This window comes from Hypoxylon trugodes (genome assembly GCF_022578975.1).
Source record: "Hypoxylon trugodes strain CBS 135444 unplaced genomic scaffold F4822scaffold_5, whole genome shotgun sequence".
Classification (NCBI taxonomy): domain Eukaryota; kingdom Fungi; phylum Ascomycota; class Sordariomycetes; order Xylariales; family Hypoxylaceae; genus Hypoxylon; species Hypoxylon trugodes.
In genome coordinates, this window is record NW_026250020.1 from 1,412,112 (window position 1) to 1,436,548 (window position 24,437).

At 47.7% G+C, this 24,437-nt stretch overlaps 5 protein-coding genes across 5 annotated transcripts; 3 read left to right on the forward strand and 2 right to left on the reverse strand.

Moving 5' to 3' along the window:
- Nucleotides 1-543: 543 nt before the first annotated feature.
- On the forward strand, nt 544-1,948 carry F4822DRAFT_250583 (uncharacterized protein). The gene is made up of 3 exons (XM_051454427.1): nt 544-714; nt 769-1,190; nt 1,256-1,948. Exons 1-3 carry the CDS (start codon nt 710-712, stop codon nt 1,852-1,854), a joined length of 1,026 nt encoding a protein of 341 aa, XP_051314352.1. The 5' UTR covers nt 544-709; the 3' UTR covers nt 1,855-1,948.
- On the reverse strand, nt 1,948-4,615 carry F4822DRAFT_250501 (uncharacterized protein). The gene is made up of 5 exons (XM_051454425.1): nt 3,728-4,615; nt 3,462-3,657; nt 3,252-3,400; nt 3,103-3,202; nt 1,948-3,054 (listed from the first exon to the last, which is right to left on the reverse strand). Exons 1-5 carry the CDS (start codon nt 4,283-4,285, stop codon nt 2,042-2,044), a joined length of 2,016 nt encoding a protein of 671 aa, XP_051314353.1. The 5' UTR covers nt 4,286-4,615; the 3' UTR covers nt 1,948-2,041.
- Nucleotides 4,616-4,995: 380 nt separating this feature from the next.
- Nucleotides 4,996-9,588, forward strand: F4822DRAFT_443486 (uncharacterized protein; the record flags this gene model as incomplete). Its single annotated transcript, XM_051463121.1, has 7 exons — nt 4,996-7,486; nt 7,572-7,808; nt 7,879-7,938; nt 7,993-8,040; nt 8,102-8,257; nt 8,313-8,415; nt 8,472-9,588. 7 exons carry the CDS (start codon nt 4,996-4,998, stop codon nt 9,580-9,582), a joined length of 4,206 nt encoding a protein of 1,401 aa, XP_051314354.1. The 3' UTR covers nt 9,583-9,588.
- Nucleotides 9,589-10,079: 491 nt separating this feature from the next.
- On the forward strand, nt 10,080-11,648 carry F4822DRAFT_429200 (putative erythromycin esterase; the record flags this gene model as incomplete). The annotated part of the gene is made up of 4 exons (XM_051461050.1): nt 10,080-10,207; nt 10,327-10,516; nt 10,587-10,736; nt 10,818-11,648. The coding sequence occupies 4 exons, from the start codon at nt 10,080-10,082 to the stop codon at nt 11,646-11,648; spliced, it is 1,299 nt and encodes a 432-aa protein (XP_051314355.1).
- A 972-nt stretch (nt 11,649-12,620) lies between these two features.
- On the reverse strand, nt 12,621-16,428 carry F4822DRAFT_437362 (kinase-like protein; the record flags this gene model as incomplete). The annotated part of the gene is made up of 2 exons (XM_051462406.1): nt 12,621-16,017; nt 16,196-16,428. The coding sequence occupies 2 exons, from the start codon at nt 16,426-16,428 to the stop codon at nt 12,621-12,623; spliced, it is 3,630 nt and encodes a 1,209-aa protein (XP_051314356.1).
- Between the last annotated feature and the right edge of the window lie 8,009 nt (nt 16,429-24,437).

A 24,437-nucleotide genomic window follows, 5' to 3' on the forward strand; every position in this document is an offset into this window, starting at 1 on the left:
CGTTTATAGAGTGGAGAGTTATTGACGTAACTACGGCTAACCCTTTAGTATTTTGGAGCGGTCTCGAGGTCATGTTCGAAATTCTGGGAAAGCTTGGTATTAACATAGAAGATTTGTCGCGATGAAATAGCTGGCTGCCTCTTAGGGGGTTATGCTTGGTCCCATCTATCCTTGCCCGCCCCAGATCAATCTACGACAGTACGAGATTCATTGTAAACTAAAAATAACCAGATACGTGCAAACGCTATCCGAGCCCATAGTCGAAATTTCAAGATAGTTGGTGAAACAATTTCTTCCTTGATTCTAACGAATCGAATATCGTTGTTGACTATCTTGGCGCCAAGTTGATCAACACCGGCGGTTGTGGGTTGAAACATCTTATTGTCGGTGCTTCCCCATCACCAGTTTCAAGTAGTCTGGGCATCTTGGCCGGGGGTAGAAGATATCACCTCTTTGTTTATTAAGTCCATCATGTCTGCTTTCCTCGAAAACAGCATCTGCACTGCTTTTGGCAACTGAGCACGTGTGCTTTTCCAGGTCAACTTCACTTCGATTTTGGGCTGTGCCCTCACTATTCACTATCTACGGCAGGCCCTGATTTAATGAGAATTATCTTCACGGCGATTTACTTCCGCTCTTTTCTCTTTTTTGTTCACCAATCTTGTAGGAAGCCTAGATTTCAAGGATTTAATAGTGTCGCATACCCAACATGAGGTGAGTAGTTGGCAGAGTGCCAGTTTGGGTATACATGGTCTAATGGGGTTGAAGGACTTCAAGCTTTCGGAGGCGTGTTCGCGCAAACGACTTAAGGATATCTGTTCGCGACGATGTTCCGAACACCGTCGAAGATTCCGACTTGTCCGATTCTGATGATGAAGGAGAGCCGGACACACCCTCACCAACAACAGAAACTTTTCAATCTCCTACTCCCGCACCAACTGCACCTACCGAGAGTTCTACGCAACAACTGGGAGGGATCACGCCAACACCAAGCAGCTCAGACCCTACCGAGCCGACAGCCATTAGCTCTAGTTCTGATGTGTTGCCTGCTCAGACTTCTTCGATCAACGTGGGTGTCACTCAGAGCACGCCACCTCAGACCGGCGAAACTATTCAGGCGCAAGCAAGTCAATCAGGAAATGAAGCGCCTGGTAGAAGTAGGGATGGGGCCATAGCGGTTGGCTCAGTTGGTAAGGTTTTAATCCAGAGCGGCATTCTATTTCCTGGAACTGACAATTTTATCTTTGTACCACAGGAGGAGCAGTAGTTGTAGCTGCTATCATCTTTATCCTATGGAAATGGAGGCGACGACGAAACCGAGCGGGAGGTAGTCTCTATTCAGAGTCCACTTCGTTCTCATTTTTCGGGAGAAGAAAAGCTTCCCCTCGTCCAACGATGGCAAACTATGGGCCACCAGGAAGAACGCAATCGGGAATTATGGATGACCTCATGGCGGCTGCATATGCTGCCGAAGATGGCAATGCTTCGCAGTATGGTGGTTACACAGACGAGAAGCAGCGAATGAATGCATCTGTATATGCCCCGAACCCGACACAGCCTCCACCGATTAGATACTCCGGTGCTGTGGGACAACAAACAGCAGTGAACTCCGACAGAGACTCGCACTCTCTTTATGTGAACCAACTCCTCTCTGGATTCTATAAGGGCTCGAATTCTGACGGCCTCGCTGCCCCACCCGGCGCAAGAGTACCCCCACCAGCTCCATCTGTAGCTGGACGAACCGAGGTTACGAATACTACCGAAACCACTTGGAAAACATGGGGCTGGGAGCAGAAGAAACCGCAAAAAGAGACATGGGTCGATAAGTGCATTCGCTTAGGAGGTTTAAAATGAAAGCCACCTGTTTGACAAGTTTGTATAGCAGATTAGGACTCCAGATCGAGTTGCGACGCCATTTTGAAATCTAAAACTTGCGAGATGCGCATATCATTATTCAATCACCATGGTCCGAGCGTGAAACTAAGATGTCTTTTTATACAAACATTGCCGAGGATTCGATATACAACAAATGGCTAATCACTTAGACTCTTCCGTACGATCGGTTACCTTCAGCACTTGATTCATCGTCCTGCCCCTGAGCAGCCTGTTGCAGCTCATCTCCGACCTCCCTTTCTAAACGCCACTTACTCAACCCATTCACGCCAGTCAATCCCTCTGTTGAGATCAAGTTCTCTCCCTCGGCGAATGCATAATAACCCCTTACTATCCTCGTCGCGATCGGACTCGTAATAAGCACCTTAACACGACACCTCGGGCCCTCACTTCCATCCTCATCTTCCTCCGCCAAGTCTAACAATACCCGCAATACATATCCCGCCGCTAATGCGTAATCAGGTCGCTCGAAGAAAATAGCGCCATCCACGAAACAGAACAACGTCACGTCAGGCGGCAATCTTCGTACAAGCCATATTAGTAGATCGCATAACACCATCACATCGTCGCTACTGCTGTCCCCACACACACTACCTAGATCAACGTCGTCCTCGAGGCCCGTCATATCGAACGCGATACCCTGGCACAGTAATTGCGCAACGAGACTTCGCGCCATCCACCCCGGCCCAACGAAGTCATGAAAAGCTCGTGTGTGCAGGCCGCAAAAGAAGACAAGCGAACAGAACTGGCCTGATTGATTCGAAGATGGAACAGGAGCTGCGGTGGCTTGTCTCATTACATTCGCGAATGTAGCCACGAAGACAGATAGCGCTGAGGAGTCTTGTAATTCACCACCTGTGCCGAAGTCCCCGTGGATTAAGAGTCGAGCTGATGTCGGCGCAACCACCCACTGCCGGAACTGGTGCTGGTTGATTAGTTGCTCGGCCCGCTCCTGCTCGCGTGTGGCTATTCGGTCTCTGCTCCAGAATATGTCGTCTAAATCCTCTTGGTGGATATCTGGAACGTCTAATAGTATGAATAGTTCCTCTTGACTGATGGACGGCTCGCGAATCGTTATGGATGGTGTAGGAGACGCAGGGCGCGAAAGAGCCTGGACTTGGCCTTGAAGAAATCCATTTTGGTACTGAAGCGCGTTATTCGCTGCAGCTAGTCAGTCTTAAATAGTGGTAGCTAAGGAGAACCCCATACCTTGGAAAAGGCGCCTATTCTCTTGTAGTAGATCCATTAGGCCGTTGGTGAGATTCGCATTAGACTGTTGCATCTCGAGGTATCGTGTCGTATCTGGATAGTAAGGGGAAAATAAGCACGAATCTCGCACATTAAGGAAGGCCAATTATACTCCGCCATATTACCGTAATAAGATATCCTTGTGTAAACTGGGCCTGGTCGAGGAGAGATTGACTATCAGTTTCAATGCTGTCTAAACTCTTCTTCAGGCGCTCCTGGTACTGTTCGCCAGTAAGAACAGCAATAGCAGCTTTTATAACTGTAATATTGATTATCAGCGTCGCAAAAGTGACTGAGGGGACGAATATAACTGTACGCACAGAGATTTCTAGTGAAATATCCTATCACATCTTCAATAGCTTTGAGTATAGTAGCTACTAGCGTGATAGAAGCATCTTTGATGTTCTGATCACTAGGATACATTGTTGTGTAAACCTCGATAGCTTCGAAAGACTGTTGCAACGTATCTAGCTTCGCAAAAACAGAATCTCGGACGTCTGCTGCTTGCTTCACGGCCTTCATTTAATGTTCTTAGTTATAAAAACGAATTAAGCCCTCGGAATGATTTTCGCATAGTAGCACGTACGTCTAAAAGAATCTCCACGGCGCCTAGCACAGGGGAAACGATGTCCATTTCCGGAACCACTTTGATCCCCTGTTTCACGGTAGGTTGTAAGTTCTTAAGTATTCTCCGGGCGCCGGACTTGATAAAACCTAGGCGGCCGGTACCTCCTTCGTAGACGCTCCGTGCCTTGCTCAGTTGGGTGTTGACCTCGCGCCAATTTTCCTTTCGCATGCTATAACCATGCTTCTCTCTTCCATCTGGCTCCTTAGGATAGTCTTTCTTAAACTTTTCCATAGCTTTAGGGAAGATGCGATCCCAAAATGACATGGAATCGACTTCCCCAGCCACAGGCCGAGCCGGCGGGGTCGCTTCGGCATTCGGTGCCTTAGCCGAATGCCCGCCGGAGTTGAGATGCATTACGGATACCTGGGGGATTGGCACATAACGCTGAGCGACAGTGTCAAATCGAATAGGGAGATCTTTAAAAGCCGGATGATATTCCTGTAGGTGGTTATCAAGAAAATCAACTGCTAGCGGTCGTTGGCCAAGGTCCTGTATGGAAGTCATGTGTGCCTCCATGTGAGGACTCCTCGAGACAAATCCCAGGAGTGATTGCGATAAGGAGGAATAATACCGAATACATAGGACCGACGGATTCGCAATTCCAACACTGAAGCGGAAATGGAAGCGATGACTAAGATGCCATCGCGGACTCTATATTTGATCCCTTACGTAGAGCAGCTTGGTAATGAATGCCTAAAACAATGAATGTATGGTCGGCGATACAACCATTGCATAAAGCGTGGGATAGACTGGTATCCTGGCTCTTTTACCATATAGGAAGCTCACCTCAGCCGCATATTAGTCTGTATCAATAGCGCGGGAATCGCGGCCCAGCTCACAGGCAGCTGGATTGCTATAGTATAGTCTTATTATCGTGGTGATGTGACATGGAGCCAATAAAATGTCCCCTTCCCCGCCGCAGCCTGCTTCTTTAGCTCAAGCCACTACTGCGGGAACATGCATGAGCTGTAAAGAAGTTGCCGGGATCGGCATCCCAAGCTAGGTACTGGCCTGGCATTGAAGGGTTTGCTTTTTGGGGGCGGAAGACCGGGGTGGGAAGCTTTGCAGATGGTAAGAGCCCCGAGTCTTACATACATGTCTAGGTAGACTTATCTATATGCCCGAATCCCGTGCCAGATTAATTACTTGTCCTGCTAGCTGCCCCTCCTCTAGCAGCCCATAGAGAGACTGCAACTCACCAGTCTGAATAGTGGCACGAGTCCATGATGGCTGATGACTCGAAAACGGACGACTTGGATGGAGGTTCCAACCCTTCCATTCCAACGCCCACAGCAGGAGAAGCAAGAAAGTCAAGAAAGCCAAAGGCAGCCGCTTCCAGACTTCGTGATTCTGCTGTGGGTTATTTTGAAGCGGTTGATAATGGTTCGGACAGCAAATCCATTTCATCGCGCAGTGATCGAGAAGATATAAATAACGACCCGAGCGGAAGCGATCCGGGGCAGGGTGAAGAGAGCGAGAATGAAAGCTCAGATACGGCCCAAAACAAGGACGGAAAGTCTAAAGAGACACCTAATGCTTTACAAGAGGAGTTCAATGTGATGAAGCAGAGATTGTTGGAACTAGAAGGACGCCTTTCAGAACAGAAGAAATTTAAAGACCTTCAGGAAAAATGGGACGACGCGAAAAAGAAGTACGGAGGTGACAAGGAGGAGGAGGTGTGGCAACAGGTAAAGGAAGGGGTAGCACAGAAACTTGAAGAGAAAAAAGAGTCTTACGAGTCTAACACCCGATGGATCGATACTCTCCGCAAAGAATTAGACCGCAAGCTAGGCGATGAAGAGGACTTCGAGGCCAAAATAATGACTCTGCGGCAGCGATGGGAACGGGGTCAGAAGAGACGCGACAGCCGCAGCCGCCGACGTAAAGCCAAGGAAGATGAAGACGACAGCGACGAGTTTGAGTGGAAACAGTGGCGCATAAGAGCCGAATACGAGAGGCTCCGACGGGAACTTGATTTCGAGGAGGAGCGTTTGAATATGGAGCACAGGCGAAAACGAGGGACTGATTCGAGGTATATGCGTCGTAGGCGATCAATATCTCCTTATCCTTCTTATCCTTCTTATCCTTCTTATCCTCCTCCCCCGCCTCCTGTCCGTATTCGCCGCCGCTATGTATCCCGGTCCCGGTCACGTTCCACTTCTCGTCTTCCTACACGCTCACGCTCACGCTCACGCTCACGTACCCGTGTTCGTTGGCGTTCCCGTTCGGACTCGGATGAGGTTATCATAGAGCGGCCCGTATTTCATCCTGTCAGTAGGGAGATCTATTCTCGACCAGGTGAAACCATGATGGAATGGCCAGCCTTTAAGAAGTCTTTCTCCAAAGACGAAATCAAAGCTACAGCTATTGATGTGTTGGTCGGAGACCCCTTTGTCCACAAGAGTACAGTATTATCGAGCCGGGAATTCTTTGGTAGGACACCAGGGGCTAAATCGCATACCGGACGGAACGTGCTTCCCGGCCAGGCGCCTCTTCCTGAGCGCATTAGAATCAACTCGACGCCCCTCATTGAAATTCTAGAAAAGATACATGGAAATGAGCTCTCCTCCGAGGGCACAAGACCCATCACGATGATTCGCCCATTCAAAGCATTAGTTTACTATGAAAATAAACTGCGAAAATGGTACAATAGGTTGATTGAAAAATACCATGTCCGCACGGACATAAGCATAGAGAACGAAGTCGACGCAGAGAACAAGGAACCTGAGACTATACATAATGACGATGAGGAAGCTCAGGATTCTGACGCACAGAGTGACCAAGACATCGAAGAAAACGACGATTCGGAAAACAACGAGGATGAAGAATTCGATGATGTGACTGGTTCCACAAGCGCCCTAGAGCACTTGCGCACACTCCTCCTTTTCATCGACGAGAAGATCAACGCAAAAAGAAAGTACCTTAGAAGTCCAGACTGTAAGAATATCACATTTAGCGACATATGGCATTTATTCAAGCCCGGAGACTTCGCCATGAGTCGGGATGGAAGACAAGCCTATCGCATAGTTAGTCTCACCAGCACGCCACATAAGGAGGCTGCAACTTACCAAACATTCTGGTCTCGCATTATAAAGGGGCGCGACGATGACGAAGAAGAGAGGGAGGAGAAGATCTGTATTCATTGTGTTTATATCGATTTTAACGGCGAAAATCTCGGGCCAGTGACGGAGGAATTCAAAATCAAGAGATTTGATGGTGAAAGACCTCTGAAGTCGCTAGAGTTGCATCTTCTCGATAAGCAAACAGATCAGGCCGTTTGGGATAGGCTCAAAGAAAGGGGTTTGAAGTTTATCGAGGTGGCCGGCGTAAAACATATGTACTACGATGGATATACTCTTGACACATTTGATGAAATCAACGGCCAGGTCATGATTGATTTCGAAGAGGCTTTCTTAGTGAAGGATCACGAGAACTGGCGACCGCAGGTTGAGGCATTTGTCCCGCCAGCAGACCCAGAGGAAAATGAATCGTGCGACGGTGATTGCTGTCTCAATCATAATGTCCACGCAGATTCCTATGTGGAACGGAATCGCAACGAAGAATTCATGACAGGCCTCTTCTCGGGGATTAGTAGACCTTCCGTCGCTGTTGCTCCACGTCCATTATTAGAAGCTCTCTTAGATAATATAAGAGATGAAGAGCTGGTCATTATGTCATACAGGGCCTTCGGATTTGGGCTTAGTAGCCGAACCTGGGGTAAGATACCTACTACCCCCTCTATAACTCCCCATATACCCACTGAGGCAAATGTGAAGATTCACTCGCTGATATTTGATTCTAGCAAAACTTCACTTGGATTATCTCGACTCGGTGTACGATGATGGTGAGGCAGACAAGAAGCTCAACAGCCAACAAGCAGCGTCTAGGGAGCAGAGGACTGCCTTTGACGAACTTGTGCTTCCCAGGGGCTCGATGCATAAGCATATCGTAAAGTCTCTTATCGCACAACATTTCAAAGACAAGGATAAGGAATTAGCAACTGGCGAGAGTGACCAACCTGATATGGTGAGGGGTAAAGGTTAGTGAATACTGTTGTACATAGGATCGTTGGAGTGTTGATAGACATACTAATGCGAGTCTCTTGATAGGTAAGGGTCTCATCCTACTTCTCCACGGCGCTCCTGGAGTTGGAAAGACAACAACAGCGGGTAAGCATCTAACCTCAGCTTGCAAAACAAACACTTTCCACTAACAATAGCCAGAGGGAGTTGCGGAATTCTTCAAGAGGCCCTTGTTCCAAATTACTTGTGGTAAGTTTCTCGACCTACACCGAACTTCTCCGCCTACCCAGGTATCTAAACATATCAATAGGTGATCTTGGAACAACGGCTAAAGACGTGGAAACCGTCTTGGTGAGGCACTTCGCTCTTGCAGGTAAATGGGGATGTATCCTACTTTTGGATGAGGCAGATGTTTTCCTCGCTCAGAGAGATAGAATGGATTTTAAGAGAAATGGTCTCGTAGCAGGTCTGAACTCCTTTTATCCTTGCGGTATGCTTTACGCTGATTTAACATTACCCAGTTTTCCTCCGAATTCTGGAGTACTATACCGGTGTACTTTTTCTTACTACGAATAGGCTTGGAGACTTCGACGAGGCATTCGCTAGCCGTATCCATATTTCATTGTAAGTTAAAATTTCAAAAGTATTTACAACAATCCACTAATAATTTGCGCGTTTAGGTACTATCCAGACCTAGACCAAGACTCTACTAGGAAAGTGTTCGAATTAAACTTGGAGCGTATTAGGAAGCGAAGGGGTGACAAAGTCGACATATGGCAACATGAAATCACCGAATTCATTAACGACTACTGGGACAAACACCCTGACGCCCATTGGAACGGTCGGCAGATCCGGAACGCCTGCCAAACGGCCCTCGCCCTCGCTGAGTTCGAGGCTATGGGTAATAGGCCCGCTTCATTAGTTGTTGAATCCGGTGTAACCGCGGAGCTGAAAAGGAGCCACTTTGAAACAGTCGCAGCAGCTTACGTCGAGTTCATGAAGTATGTAGACGACATCCATGGCGTTGATGCCGCTCAACGCGCTTGGGAGCAACATCTTCGTGTAGGACGGAGGTCCGGGCGGCGGGGCAAGGGGTCCGTTAATCCTTTACTCATGCCTAAAGAAAGCGGTACCAGTTCCAGATACGGCACCCCTGACAATAGAAACGTGAGGCCACATCAATACCCACAACAGGCTGCCCAGCAGGGCGCTATCCCCGTTCAGCAACAACAAGCCTACCAACCACAACCACAACCTGGTGGTGTCGTTAATCAACCTGGAGGCTATGGGGTTAACAATGCTGGTGCTCCCGGCGTAGCGTATCCGGGTGGGTATTATCCTCCTCAAGGGTCGACATCTGGTTACACGCCAGCCATTCATGTTGAAGCTCCTCAACAGGCACCACAGGGCCAGCAATGGCGAGGGACTCCTCCTGCCGGCGGGGCCGCGGCAATGAATCCTCAATTTGGTGGGGGCGGGGCTGGTGTTCCAGGCTCCATGCAAATAACGGGAGGCTATATCAACGCAGGCTTTCCACCGCAAATGGGAGCTCCAGCGAATGTGAATATGGGCGCCGGTGGAGCTCCTGCCGTTGGTGAAGGAAACGCCGCATTCTACGACCAGCAACAGCAGCAAGGACAAGCTGGTTTCCCTGGAGTTCAGGGGTATCCACAGGGTCAAATGCAATCAAATCCACAAGCCATGAACCAGCAACAGGTGAACCCAAACCAGCAGATGCAGCAACCCCAAGGCCAGCAAGGGATGAGCCAGCCGCCACCGAGTCAACGTTAGATTGTATATAACTAGACGAACGTCAGGTATATATAAGTAGAGAATACATACCATCCGCCCCACCTTGAAATTGAATTACGATCAAACAATTGGCTTGCGTTGATCCAGGAGAGGTTCTCGTCAGCTTTGTCGTTCAGAGTGACATCCATCATACCCTTATCGATGCCTCCGTAAGAAATGAGATTGGTAACCAAATCCAGCATTTAGACGGATATTGATTTTTTCTCTATCGTTTCTTTACCTCTATATAATGCTCTAATATTGATTTGACGGATGCGAATCGCGACCGGAGCCTTTTATGAGATTATGACGAAATGTGATGTTGAAATGTTGATTATTGCCCGCTTTTTTAAGTCACCACAAGCAAGCCGATATCATTTCGAGTATATAAGGATATCTCTTTCTCAGGCAGGTTTAGCGCATATGTTCTTGGAGCTTTAGTTATCATAATCCTGTTATGTTACTCAAAATTGATGGTATTCAGACTAAGCAAGAAAATGACAACTGGTCTATCGAACGTCTTAAAAAACGCTGCGCAGGAGTTACCACCGATCGACAGCAGCGACTTTGGTGCAAAATTCGATACGTTTGGGAATTCTCGGTTGGTACTCATTGGTGACGGAAGGTTAGTAATATTCTTCCTCCCCTGCCTATTAGCCTTACGGTATCTGCAGTCTCACCCTTTTTGGTATAACTCGAATGAGCTTCAATGACGTCACCCATACTAACGGACCAATAACACAGCCATGGCACATCCGAGTTCTACCGAGCCCGCGCCGCCATCACAAAACGCTTAATCGAGGAACATGGCTTCACCCACGTCGCAGTCGAATGCGATTGGCCGGATGCCCGGTCTATCGACCACTACGTCCGGCAACACCCCCGCCGATCTCAGGATGTTCCTATCCGAGTGTTCGATCACTTCCCTCGCTGGGTATGATATTTCCCAGCTATAGTCAAGATGATAAACCACACGACAGTATGGCTAACTTCATACGACGTAGATGTGGCGAAACGCCGAAGTCCAAGAATTCGTAGACTGGCTACGAGAGCACAACGCGCAACTACCCATGAACCAGCGGACCTCCTTCAATGGTCTCGACCTATACAGCATGAGTGCTTCAACCCATGCAGTAGTCGAATACCTGGATCGAGTAAGACCCCTTCTCAATCGTACCTACCTCTCCTCTCCGGATCTTGTAGGTACCCAGTCAAAACACCACTAACACAACAAGGTCGACCCAACCCTATCCAGCGCCGCACGAAAACGGTACGGCTGTCTCGAACCCTGGCTCAACGACCCGCACGAATACGGGCGTAAATCCTTCTACGAAGACTCCGCGAAATGCGAACCCGGCGTGATCAAAATGCTTCAACAACTGCTCTCCAGACGCGTGGAACTAACCTCCCACGCGGAGAACGGGGAATCCTTCCTCGACGCCGAGATGAACGCCCGCGTGGTACGAGACTCGGAGAAGTATTACCGCGCCATGTTCCACGGCGATAAGACGTCGTGGAATATTAGGGATACGCATATGTTTAACACTTTATCGCGTCTTTTGAAGTTAAAACCTGGGTCTAAGGCGGTAGTCTGGGCGCATAATTCGCACCTCGGGGATGCGAGAGGTTCTAGTATGGGTGCGAAGCGCGGCGAGCTTAATCTTGGACAATTGTGCCGGGAGAATTTCCCCGGCGAAGTATCCGTTGTTGGATGTGGCACGCACGCCGGTACCGTTGCTGCTGCTGATGAATGGGATGAGCCGATGCAAGTTATGGATATCGTACCCTCACGACCGGATAGCTATGAACGGGCGATGCATGACGTCGGCATACCATCATTTGTCGTGGATCTACGCGGTTTGCGGACGGAAGCTATGCTCCAGCGGTTCATCGGCGTAATCTACCGACCTGCCACGGAGCGGTGGAGCCATTACATCAAGACCATCCTGAGCGACCAGTATGATGCATTCGTATGGTTCGATCAAACCAAAGCAGTTGAGGCGTTCGAGACCGCGCAACCAAAAGAAGCTCTCTCAAAGGGAGAAACCTATCCATTCGGAGTCTAAAAAGCCATAGCCAGTCACCATTTTTAATGTAGAAATCATTGTATGAATAGCAAGTAATTTCTCTCATTTGAATTATGTACCATCACAAAATCATATCAATATTCAACAGGAAACAGTAATATGTGGTAGTAAAGAATTGCCCATAGAACTCCGCTAGGATGCACATCAAATTATGGTCTATCAGCACGCTTAAAACAGATCGCCACCATCCCAAGATATGAATTCCATGCCTTACTGCCGAAGGTCGTTTTTTAAAAGCATATTCAGTTGTTCCCAGAGAAAGCCATTCCACAGCGGTCGTCTCCAGCTTGAGGATGGTTAAAATGCGCCCCTCCCCACGGTTGATAAGTGCGAGGTGAATGAAAAGGGAACGACCCGGTGGGTTTAAAAAGAAATTTCTCTCGTAGCAAGGCATCGATCCTCCAACTATTTGCCCCATCTCTACAATTTCGTTGAGGACGGATCCAATCTTCATCAAGGTATTGTCGTGTGTGCGAACAAGCTCACATAAACATTGCTGCACATGTTCATGGTCTCGTCCCATCGTCGTCTCGTCGTGCTCAGTCCCATCAATATCGCCCCTAGACTCCATCATCCTAAACTACCATAATTCCATGTTGTACACTTTCTCCTGCATAAGAGGGGCGACTGATCTTTCAAAGTGGTAATAAGTTGGTTCGTATGAACCATTGATAAAGGGCGAATAGCATCGAAGCTCTCATTCGCAGCTAATGAGGGGTTCGGTTGTATTCGGCGGGACGTATCCCTTAGTTGGGCCAGGTGTTGTATTATGTAATTGGTTCACAGTTGATCGCATTTTGTTTGCGTCCTTTGCTTAGGAAGCAATTGTTTCCTGACCAATATTTGATTCCATCAGTTCGATGAATTCTGAGAAATGATGTGGAAGGCAATAAACGACTGATGTGTTGACGAGCAGTATAGAGATGCCAATTCCGGTAATGGTGTCGTATGCTATCTACTCTGCATGAGGATCTTTTTGGCCGTATCCGTACTGCCAATGCTTGTTTGCGTATCGCGTCTTTTTGCACTTGACATTGTCCGGCCTAAAGGCGAGCTACCATGGTCCTTGGCCGGATTTCGTTTTTTAGGTTTCATGACAAGACCTTCGTCACTATCGCTCCCATCTTCTTCGTCGACGGCCCTCGTAGACAGGAGAGAAGATGTAGTTATAGGCCGTTGTGGCTGAGGAAGAAGCAATGTTTGATATTGCTCGTCCTCTTCGAGCGGAAACCCTGAAATCGGTTCCTTCGTAAGAGCCGGTGGAGTTAATGAGTCAGTAGTATCGATAAGGGACGGTCGGTCAAGAGAGCCTGGCTTCAAAAGGAACTCCCCCTCAGCGTCTGCAGACACCGAGCTCGCACCACTGAGTAGCGCTGGCAGCGAGGGATCTGATCGAAAAATCTGCGAGTCTTCGCGACCCGTAAGATTTGGTAAACTAGCAGGGCTTGCTGATTCACTAGGGCTAGTAAGCGGCGTCATGATGGTACCTGTAGATGCCGAAGCAGAAGTTGCGGTAGTGCCGGGATCTCTAGAGGGCGGTCGGGTATGTTCCAGATTAAGGTCGTCATCAGGCGAAGGTGGGAAGGGAATGTAAGAAGTGGAATCATCTGTTCGAGACGCTATTAGTTCCTCACGTTTTGCTTGCTCTTCGGATTGCTGTTGTTCCCGACGCAGTCTTTGATCTTGAGTTCGCGAAAAGGACTCTGGAGTAGATGAATGGTACACTCTTGGTGGCAGAGTGTGGCCTTCCACCTGCATGCTTGGATCTGGGCCAAATTGGTCATGGTGATAACTGCGAATTGCTTTAGGGGAAAAGAACAAGGGCGAAGACAAGTGATGGCCATCGTGATGCAAAAACGACTTGGTGTCTGGAGGATGAACCGAAAGTGGGCGTTTGGGAAGTTCCATACTTCCCGGGGCTATTGCCATGCTCAAGGCAACTTTGGCTTCAGCGCGTTTATCGCTATTAGCGAATAGTCCACGATCTACCGATCGTGAACGAGATGAATCATCCATAGATTCTATATCTCGTGCTTTTCGTAGAGAGGCGATAGGGTCGTCTCGAATGCAAGTTTCGAGTGCGGGAGTGCTCGGCGTTGTTTGTGATTCTTTGCTAGGTGCAAGGGCGAGAATCGCATTGGTAATTGATCTTGTTCGGCCATGACGATGGCTTATATGGCCCCTGATCGACGATAACGACGTAGACGTCGATGGTGGTCCTGCGAAATCTGAGTGCGCGTTAAAATCGCCGATAGAGCCGCTGGCGTTTCGTCTAAAATCTCCGCCTACCAGTGGGGACCCTCGATGGGCAGAATCAGGCGTATCCTGGGTTGGTGACTCTTGAGGAGTCGCAGTGACACTTTGAGATAAGGGATGATCACCTTCTCTAACGGTAGCGAAATAATCGTCGGGCCGCAAGCTTTTTCGGCGAGCCTCCCGTACATGCGGGGTTGGGGTTGCGATCGGAGGCGTATCTCCTGCCGAACTGGCGGCACTGCTAGCAGCCCTTCTCCTCGAATAACTTTCAGTTCTCTCAGTGCGCGGATGCATTACCTTTCCGATTGTCTTCTTTACGACTGAACGAGCTCTCTCCAGGAAAGTGAGAGGAACAACAGCACGAGTAATTTCGCGTTCATCGACTTCGATTTTACGACCAGATGTACGACGCGAAGGGTCCGTTTCGTCGATCCACGCAATGAGGTTGGGGATACCCTGTACAACCCAAGGGTGTCGTTTCACTTCTCGAAGCCGTATCCGCTTCTCGGGATTCTTAGTTAACATGCGGCGTAGGAGGTCGTACAATAAATCGTCGATCTCTTCATACGCAAGAACACTGTCGTCTCGATAGGGTTCACTGTTAACACGTTTATACAAAGAGGTAGACGATGGGGAATGCTGTGGATCGACGGGTCTTAATCGGCGCCGTGGGATGTACACATCATCCGTCGCTATTTTCTTGAACATTTGAAATTCATCCTCCGCCATAAAGGGGATGCGAGCGAAAATCAAGCAATAAAGCGTTACGCCAAGAGACCACACGTCGATTTGCTCTGAGATCTTTGGTTGGTCCTTGCTTGGTTCGGTGTAGCACAATTCCGGAGCGAAGAAGGCGGGAGTGCCCACAGTTTTTGCCAATTCGAGATCATCATCAAAATCGCGAGCCTCAGATTCTGATACGAGCTCGTCCGGTTCGCCTTCGCGAATAGGTCGACCAAAATAGGAAACACCGAAATCGGATATTTTTACCCTGTGATCCCGAGTCCATAAAAGATTGGCCGGCTTGATATCGCGATGTACAACACCTTCGTAATGCAGATATTCCAATCCAAGTACGGTATCTCGGAACGTGGCACGCGCATCCTCGATTGTGAAGCAAGGGACATACGAATAATCGTCAGCGAAGGGATCGTGCGGTTGGGGATTATAGTCAACCGACGACATATGAGAGATGATTGAATCGGCCATACTCGGAGACCGGCCACGGAACATGGCCTCTTCGGGATATGTACCAGTTATCGTCCTGTCCAGGGCGGTTGAAGATCCAGGCTGAGATCGTAACGGACCAGGAGTTTCTATATCACCTTCGTCGGCGCCTGCACTAACAGATGAAACATCGTACTCAGAAGGAAGCGGGGTACTCGCTCGAGAACCGGACCGCAAAGATTGGTTGTGAGATCGAGTCGGAGACGCAGCTCTTGAACCAGCTTTGGACGACGACGCCGCCCCCCTGGCTGCCCGCATAAGCTCGCTCCCTTCTCTCTCGAAAGAACGTGCTTGGCCTTCGGAGTAGTCGTCATTGGCGGCGCCATACTCGATACTCCAGAAGTCTTCGGGGCCCTTGTGAGTCTGTTGCATCTTCGCCCTTTTCATATCGTTCAAAGCCTGTCGTTTCTCGAGAAGTTGAATATACCGCTCTTCCTCCTCGGTACTAAGTTCCCCGCACACCTCTTTCTCGATCCTCCTTCTCTCGATGCTGCAGATATAGGGCAAGCCCTTCTTTCGCCAGATAACTTCCCCTAACTCAACATGTTCCAAGACCATATAGATCTTCTTGAACTCGGGGTCGTCGATAATCTCGAGTAAGGCGACAACGTTCGGGTGCCGGATCTTTTTCAGGATGGCAATCTCTCGCTTGGTTTTATCCTGGGGAGATGCGGTGACCTTCCCCAAGCGCCGCTTCTTAGAAAATCTGGGGATAATTTTGATCGCGACATTATCGCCAGTTTCGAGATTCCGTGCCAATTTTACTTTGCCGTGTACGCCACGACCAAGTTCTTCAATCACTTCGTACTGATTGATGATTTTTCGTCCCGTCATAATGTCCATATCGACGAGAGCTTTGTGGGTCCTACATTCGCAGGAATTAGTTAGGTAGCCAGAAGCGAGCCGGCACAAACGACAAAGACCACGAGTCCGAGGCCGAGTCGGTCTCTACGTCGGACGTAACACTGATAATTACAATCCAACGCGGGTAAATAATTAGGGTACGCTATATGCGGAAGCACAGAAGGGAAATGCGCACTTACTCTCGGACTCTATGGTTCTGCAGCGGGTGCAGATAGGGACTGGCCGAGGTGGCCACCGGCGTAGAAGCATCGGAGGCGGAGTGTGCGAGGAAAGCATTGGGACGAGGATTCGTAGGGCTAAAGAGGCCCGGAGAGGAGATCGGGGTACTATTCGCCGTCCTAGAGGGGACGGGGTTGAAGGTGGGATTATTGTCGGTAATGAGATGAGGTGGGTTGGGGTGTTGCGAATCCATGACGGCGGAAAGATGTCGGTGGCTTTAGAGGTATTGTGGTCATCATCATCCTGGGTGAGTATCGAAGCATATCGTCGCTAGGCCCTCTCGGACAAGGAGGGGAAGGGGGGGGAAGTCGTCGAATATCAGGAAGCCATCACAGTCGGATCGAATTGGACCAGATACATTACTGACACACGAGTGGAGGGACTAAAGAAGAAACCGAATCTCGATTACACTAGGCGGTAGTAGGAAATTGGATTTATCAAGTTCAAAGTAATTGTTTCAATGTAGTCGTCGTTGTCAGAGTAGAAGAAGGGGAAAAGAAAAAAAGAAGAACCAAGAAAAAAAAAAGGGTATAGAAAGAATTGGAATGATTCGTCGCAGAATGGAGAATGGGACGATGATGAACGAACCGGACGATAGGTGCAGGAAGCGGGTTGGCGGGCAAAAAAAAAGGTAGGTCCAAAGTATTAATTGAGAAAGTTTGGTCCTGACTCTTAGGCGTGAGTGGAGAGATTGTTGCAGCAGCCACCATCCGCCCAGCCAGAAGCCCAGCCCAAAAGACGTAAAAGGGGCCAATGACGAAGGGGATGTTCCCACTTATACGTAGCTATACGTAGCTACTTAGCCCGAGCTAAGACTTGACAAGACTGATTATCGGATGTCTGTGCGTCCTGTGCTGCACACCCATAGTGTAGCTTAAGTATACGCTAAGTGTCCCAAGGTATTGAAAGTACCCGGGTACCTTGTATATATGGATCCCTCATTTTGCAACGCTACGCTATACCTTACCTTCCTTACAAGGATGTGCAACGGTACGCGACTCGCACTGGGCAAAACCCTGGTCGGGCACTGACCAACAACTTTCCAAGACTTCCCACTTCCCCCCATCTGCCCCTCCAGCCCCTCCTACTCTACGAAGTACAGATGTAAGTACAGGAAGAGAGACACGACAGTTGATGGATACCTCAATACCTACAGCACTACGCACGAACGAGCTAAAGCATCAATTGCACTCAAATTTAAGTGTCGTTGCAACACACGCAATTCTCTACCTTTCTATACCTAATAAATACAAGTTGCTAACCTATTTCGGTAGTGCATATACCCGGAGGTACATATGTAATTCCATGTTCCCACCTGCTTTGCTTAGGTAGGTAGTACATGTATACTTTATATTCATATCGAATCTTTTTCGAGCATTTAAATTAATTACATCACTGCAAGAAACTTCAAAAGACTTTGTTGAATCAATCAACTCTCGCACGACCATGTCAATTCGCAATTTAAATTTATCAACATTATTTTATTTTTTCCCCTGGCTAGAAGGTTAGAAGGTTGTTTTCTTTATTCTTGCTTTTTTATCAACACGTTCTAGTTTAATTCTCAATGAATATTTAGCAAATCCGGATCAGGAATAGATTCAGCCGTAGACTCGGGAGCACCATACGAGCGAAGCCTCCTTTGTTTGCGGCGGGGCGAGCAAGACAGCAAATAGTGTTCGAAAAACCACCTCCCGTTTAAAGAAACACGGCATCTAATTACCTCTCCATATCCCGATCTTGGTATCATCCATATATTTTTGGATCAATGGCCGAAGCTGATGAGAGAATATTCTCAGCGGAGGTTGTATCGTGTGCGTAGGTGGTGTAGGTCAATATGTATATGAGATAAGGGGTCCCCATCCTCGTCGTTGGTATGTGTTGTTTGTTATTGTTGATGCCATTCTATAGGGTTGCAGATGGAAGAATGATGTACCTACCGTAATGTATGATCTGCGCTGGAGGGTTGCGGCTATGTGTGTACGTATGTGGTATGCAGCACTATAGCACAGTATTAGAACGGCCTATATTAATAAAGGGGTGGGATCGGCTCCGGCATACCCTAACTTTTCTTGACGATAGACCAAGGATGTGCCAGCTTATCGCACAGTCTTCTCCGTGCGTTACTGGGATTATGATTGGTCTCTTCCTAATAGCTTAGACAGAGACAAGGAAAAAAAAAAAAAAGTCCCAAGCTGTTTCCGGTCGCTCAGTGGGTTGATAGACAACGCCGTTGCGTTGAATATACGCAACATTGAGGTGTACACAGGGGAGTATTCATTACTTCGCGAATCGAATTGTCTTCGATACCGATATATGACAATGTAAAGTCAATAAGAGGTAACGATGCTTTTAGTATATCATATATTACCATCCACGTGTGATTGAACTCATCCGGGCGGGAAACAGCTTCGACTAACAGGATGATCCTAAGAAAAGGATCCTCAACGAAGTCCTTGCGGCTACAAACTTGTTGGATCGCCAATGGTCAGGTACAGTAAGTGTGTGTACCTCGAATTACAGGCGGTGTCCATGTTTCTCTACCACGTACTAGGTGATACACAGTTGAAGAATTTTATGTTGAGAAAGTCAAGCTCAAACCACTCAGCTTTTTTTATTTTTATTAATTAACTTCCAATAGAAACGCACCAAGAAAAAGCTGATCCGAGCAGTATGCATCAGTAATGATGGTTCTAGAATAAGCGGTTGGCGCAATCTCTTCTCGCCTCGATCTCTTTCTCATCCTTTCAGGGCGTAAGACCGATCATCAAAAAGTCAAATCCTAGGATTAATGGTTCGAGTATGATTCTACCCGGTTTGGAGATGTTGCAACTAGTGTAACTCGGTTCCTTCGAAAAGGACATATCATGTTGTACACGGTAAAGACGACAGTTTCCTCTATACTCTATGGTGGGAATTAAGAATCGCGAATCCAATAATATATGCACGGACGCGATCCCTATTGAATCCAATGGTCCTATTCATTTAAATGAGTATGATTTCCTTTGGAGAATGAGGAGTAACCTGGCTTTTCGATATCACATGAAATCCAGCACATCTCTGTTTACGCTCACGATCGAGAGTATTCTATTTTTAGATGCAACCTCTTGGACGGGCGTCGGTTCGGAACACCAAAATTCTATCTTACGCGGACATTGATCGTTGCCGCCTTTCGGCCGGTTTATTAGAAAGAAAATATGCTTGGATAATATACTTCATTCGCATATATATGTATATGCGGCGGCGACATCGCCCTGGCTGCCTATAGACCATTCTAACTCGTTGATCCGGACGTGTCCGGCTCGGCTCATGTGCTGAAGGTATACTTGATCGACAATTCCCACAATTGAATACATCGTCAATCTGATCGGCAAACTAGTTATGGTAAGAATGAGTGTTAATCTTCTCAGATAAATATTATCAATATTTAGCACGTGTGGGATGTCATCCAAAAATAAAAGATAATCATCAACTACACTCCGTTTACTTCTTCTAGCCAAGAACGAGAAAATTGGTATTCTATTCGGTACTTAGATACTTCAATATTTCCAACTCACGTTATTCGCAAGCGAGCAAGCGAGCAGGAAGATGCCCATGTACCTAACTGCGTATACAGGGTATGACATGATGAGCATGATGAGGGGTAAGCGCCGGCCCCCTACATAATTAGATACATCTTTTTCTTTTCTCCTCTTCGACCGAGTGATGTAAATTAGGTAAATTAGGTTGGTAGTTGGAGAAATGCACAATTGTCAACGGAGGATGCGCCGCGGCTTGATTCCCGCATAATGGAAAATGAAAGTGGCAGGCATCTCTTTAGGATTCTAATTCCCCTAGGTCTAGATGAAAAAACGATTAAGTCGGAAGTCTAGTGAATCCCCTCATTGTCCTTAAGTGCTTAGATTAGCATCGATATTATCTTACATCATGATTATTGTTTCCGGGTTGCCTAGTAGGGCCAGTAAGCACTTGCTATCGTGACTTAACTTATAATTCATACCAACTAAAAGTGCTATGAAACTCGGCGCCGGTATTATCCTTACTCGCTCTACGACGGTTGATTTCGTAAATGATGCCCCTAGCAAAAGGGTAACATATCATCACTTTGTCGCATTGCCTCTAAGGCAGGCTACATCGATCGCAGTCTAGACCATGAAGTTGACATGACCGAAAGCCAGTTTTGAACTCACGATGTCATATTATCCACGGGGAAACTTAGGGAGTTCAATGCCACACGTGCCTTGTCGGAAAGCCAGCAATCGCGAGATCGACGAGTCACGACAAAGCCCATTCCATTCTTCTCAGAGACCCCTTTTCCCCACACACACTTTTCCCCGGACTCTTTACCCTTTTCAAATTCATACTTGGATACATAGGTTGGAAGTCTAATGCAGGGTTTCTGCAACTTCCACCGTCAGGGCGTGTGTAATAAGGAGGATGTGGTCGATGGTCGATGATGCTAACAGCCACCGGATAGCGCTTATTGCTGAACAATCCCCCGCCACCCAATACGGTCGTGGATGGTACCTCGCTTCGGACCTACAACGCTGCGACATGCCGTTGCACCGCAGTAGGATGTTTTTTCCTTTGTGAGAGAAGCTCCTGCAACGAATCTTCGATTCACTCTCTCTCCTTTCGGATCTATGGATCCACGTCAAACCTGGATGTACCATTCAACGGCGAGAGAATCGAACAAATGTAAGTGATGCGATTTGGGAATGGCCCGGCACAAGACATCAGTACCAGATAGGTAGTATGTAAACACGGCCGGTCGATCGGTCCTGCCTCTCAAGTTTCTCGGTCTCGATGCCTTATTGTCAATATCCAGTGCAGCACTAATGGACATTGGATGATCTTCATTGGAGATTTCCCATAAGAGGTATCGTTACACTATCACAAACATAAAGCGCCAAAAAACGGGACAGGGACAAGGATTGAATGATTACGATGACGCTACTAGGATTCAGCAGGCAGGTCGCGAGTGTTATTGATTCTTTTGAGCACATTATTTCCCGCCGCAAGCGACAATTGCGATTGTTACATCGAATCAACGTTGTCGAATTTCAAGAAATGAAGACGGAAAGAGATGTTGTGCTCCGACCAAAGAGGTTATTATCGACGAAATAATTGTCCAAAAATTATCCCTCAACGGACATGACCCTGTCCGACTCAGTCAACTAACTCACGGACCAAGAATGAAGTAGCATTAGAAGTATAGCTCGACTAGCATTTAGTTTGGTTGACCTTGGGGTAAGCTAGCAAAGAACCCAGCGTCATCATCGTCGACACTACACAATACCGGACGCTACTAGATCAGGTATCAATTGCCCAGAAAAGAAGGCACTGTAACTTGGGTATAAGCTAAGGGACATTTTACTCCATGGTGTCGCAGTCCAGGCTCTTACTTGGTACATGTAGCGTGGGTAGACGGTTGATGAGCTCCCCCTTGCAGCAGAAACCCGGGGTAATGGACTCTTAACATGTACCCATTATACACCACCATCCCGCTCGTTCCGGCTTTTTGAGGATTATTCTCTTTGATCAGGACGAATACATGGCCTTTCCAAAAGTTGAGTCGATAAGGCTCGTTCTCAAATACATTATTTATTTCTCATTTGGAACACCGGCTTATTTCCTGGTCAGCAGATAATAACACCCTACACGGCACGGTGTCGACATTGATTTCAATCCCTATGGGCAGTTTCGTCGATGGCCTGCCTGCATACTGATATTACTTGCATCAAGTTCCCTGTGTCGGTGCGAGTCGACATGGACGTATCGCACTTCGTTCCCGATAATTCCTTACATTGTTCCTTTAAGGTCACCCGATAAAATGATCTGTCATATTTTGTCGCCTGTTGTCGTGTGCGCTCCAAAGTGAGTCGTAAATGACTGCTGCAAGAAACGCATTTCCCTACGATCATGTTAGAAGAATCGCTCTGCGCCTTGGCGGGTTCGATCATCGCCAATACTGGTTAGAGATCTGACAGCCGTAGACCAACCTCGGGCCGAGTCATCAACGCGCGACAGCAATAGAACTCATAAAATGTAGTACAAGTCCGTTATTTCAAGTAATACAGCTTTTACTTAAGATCGGCGGCAGAGAAAACTTCGTCGCCGCTCTACCGCGACGGAGCCTTCAACTTCATCGCAATTACGAATCAGGCAATAAGACAGGCCGCGCGACTTATTTGTCACGTCTCACGGAACGTGCCGTTGATAACCCCTGGTTCCACAGGCAACTCTTTGCGACTTTCCGCTAGACAATCAGATAAACCTACCTGCAAGCCAACTTAGCCCAGGCCTATAAGATGTCCTAATTGCAGCCTTCTAGCTAACAAGAGAAAGCGATCGGCATAGAAAGCAAGTTTAGTATTGGGCTCCGTATGTTACACTAGAGGCTCAACTCATTTCAGGCTCTTCGGACATCTGTCAGCATGATTCAGCGAATTGCAGTGGCCTCTATAATCAATCTTCTAGCTTCACTTAGGCCTCAAAGTTCAGGACGTTCTGGCCAACTAGGCAGCTGCTAAGTAATTGGAGTATGACGTATCTAGATATTTCGGTTCATATCACCATCGGTTCTTATCCGTTAATCACTCATCCTTCGCTGTAATGTCACGATGCTACGGAAAGGGTATCATAGTGAGGTGTGCCAATGCTACTGTACTTAGGTAGGTATTCGTCCAACTATAAAATTACACTGTGAACATCTCGGGGACGATATACTAACGGGCTGAATCATGGTAGGACTGTCAGGTAACTTTCGCCCTGCTACACCTGTGCCCGGAATAAGACAATGCTGATATGATTGGCCTCTTCTCTTGCTCAGTTTAATAGGTCGCCACACCTCCTAACTCGAACTAATCACAGCCACAACCCTCCAGCGCTAGGATACCCTAGAGATCTGCCCCATATCCCGTTCTATCCGTCTCTGTCCGTTCCTATACTTATCGTCATCGTCGTTGTTGGGTTACATACAAATTCGCCTCTAGCCTAAGGTGAAAAGTATCTAACTTTCATTCAACAAGGTCCTGTTTTGCCTTTTCGAATTTATAAACTCTTGGACTTTCGTTTCTATCAATGAAACTCGGATCATAGCGACGAGAATCTCGTTGGTAGGATAAGGATTGATGATGGGGCCGCCAGTTCCGTCTGAGTGGCACAAACTCATTTTAATGCTGCACGTCATTCCCTCTTCCACATGGTCCTTGCGCTATTCTACTTTCTGGTAACATAACAGTGTTGAATGAAACTAGAATATTTCCACACAACTAGACTCTCTCCTGAAACTCAGCGGGAAAGCTGCATGTCGCATTTAACTCACCAGACCCCCTTTTTATTTTCTTGTTCCTAGACATCTTCAACAATACCGCAATGATCATCGGGTATAGCTTTGTTTCTTGATTTCGAAACTAGTTACAAGCATGTGATTTGCCAAGCCTTTGATCTCAGATCCTGACAGGCTCGAACGGGCCGCTATGTCGAGAGATACGAGCCACACCGTTCACGCCAAGACACCATTCCCTGGTCGGTGAGCTTGTCTTCCCATTTGACGATGTCTCATCCGGGCGGTCAAGGTCATAGCTTGAGTGGATTTTCCTTCTCCACCACCAGCCACAGTCGCAACACCACCACCCGAGCACCATGAAGAGACGATCTTCTACCCCAGCGTCCCCCAGTGTGGGCTAACGCATGCAACAAAGTTTATCTACGGTAAGCTAACCCTACCTGCCGAACCGTGCGTTCTCCAGCTCTCCTACTATCCCGTCTGTCTACCTTGTAGCATCCTCGTTCGTGACCCTCCCACATCTCCATTATTCCACCACCCGTTGCGCTCGTCTAGCAACCCTCACTAAACCCTTCTTCACACCTTTTCACCGAAAGAAGCGAGCGTGATCTACTAAAACGTGATGTGGCGCATGGCGTCTATTGGTTCCTAAACATCCGAGGATACCGACGGGAACCGACAGACGCGAGATAAGAACATGGAATTTGTCTTGTCCCCGGCCTCGGAGGGGTGTTTCATCTTTCAATACACTTAAAACATCCATACACAAGTTCAAATTCAGGTCTACACCAATACGAAATAGTGATAACACATTGGGAGGGAAGTGAGAATGATTCCTACGGTAGACTGCGTTCGTATGTCCGGGTAGGTACCTACTGGGTTATCGGTGTGGCACACGGCACACAGTAATACAG

Bases quoted from the DNA above. Each gene is read 5' to 3' on its own strand.
- F4822DRAFT_250501 (XM_051454425.1), bottom strand. From the start codon at position 4,285: ATGGAGGCACACATGACTTCCATACAGGACCTTGGCCAACGACCGCTA. The intron at 3,658-3,727 runs GTACGTGCTACT...CATTAAATGAAG, and splicing joins CCGTGGAGATTCTTTTAGAC to GCCGTGAAGCAAGCAGCAGA. The intron at 3,055-3,102 runs GTATGGGGTTCT...GACTAGCTGCAG, and splicing joins GAATAGGCGCCTTTTCCAAG to CGAATAACGCGCTTCAGTAC.
- F4822DRAFT_250583 (XM_051454427.1), top strand. The intron at 1,191-1,255 runs GTAAGGTTTTAA...TTTGTACCACAG, and splicing joins CATAGCGGTTGGCTCAGTTG to GAGGAGCAGTAGTTGTAGCT.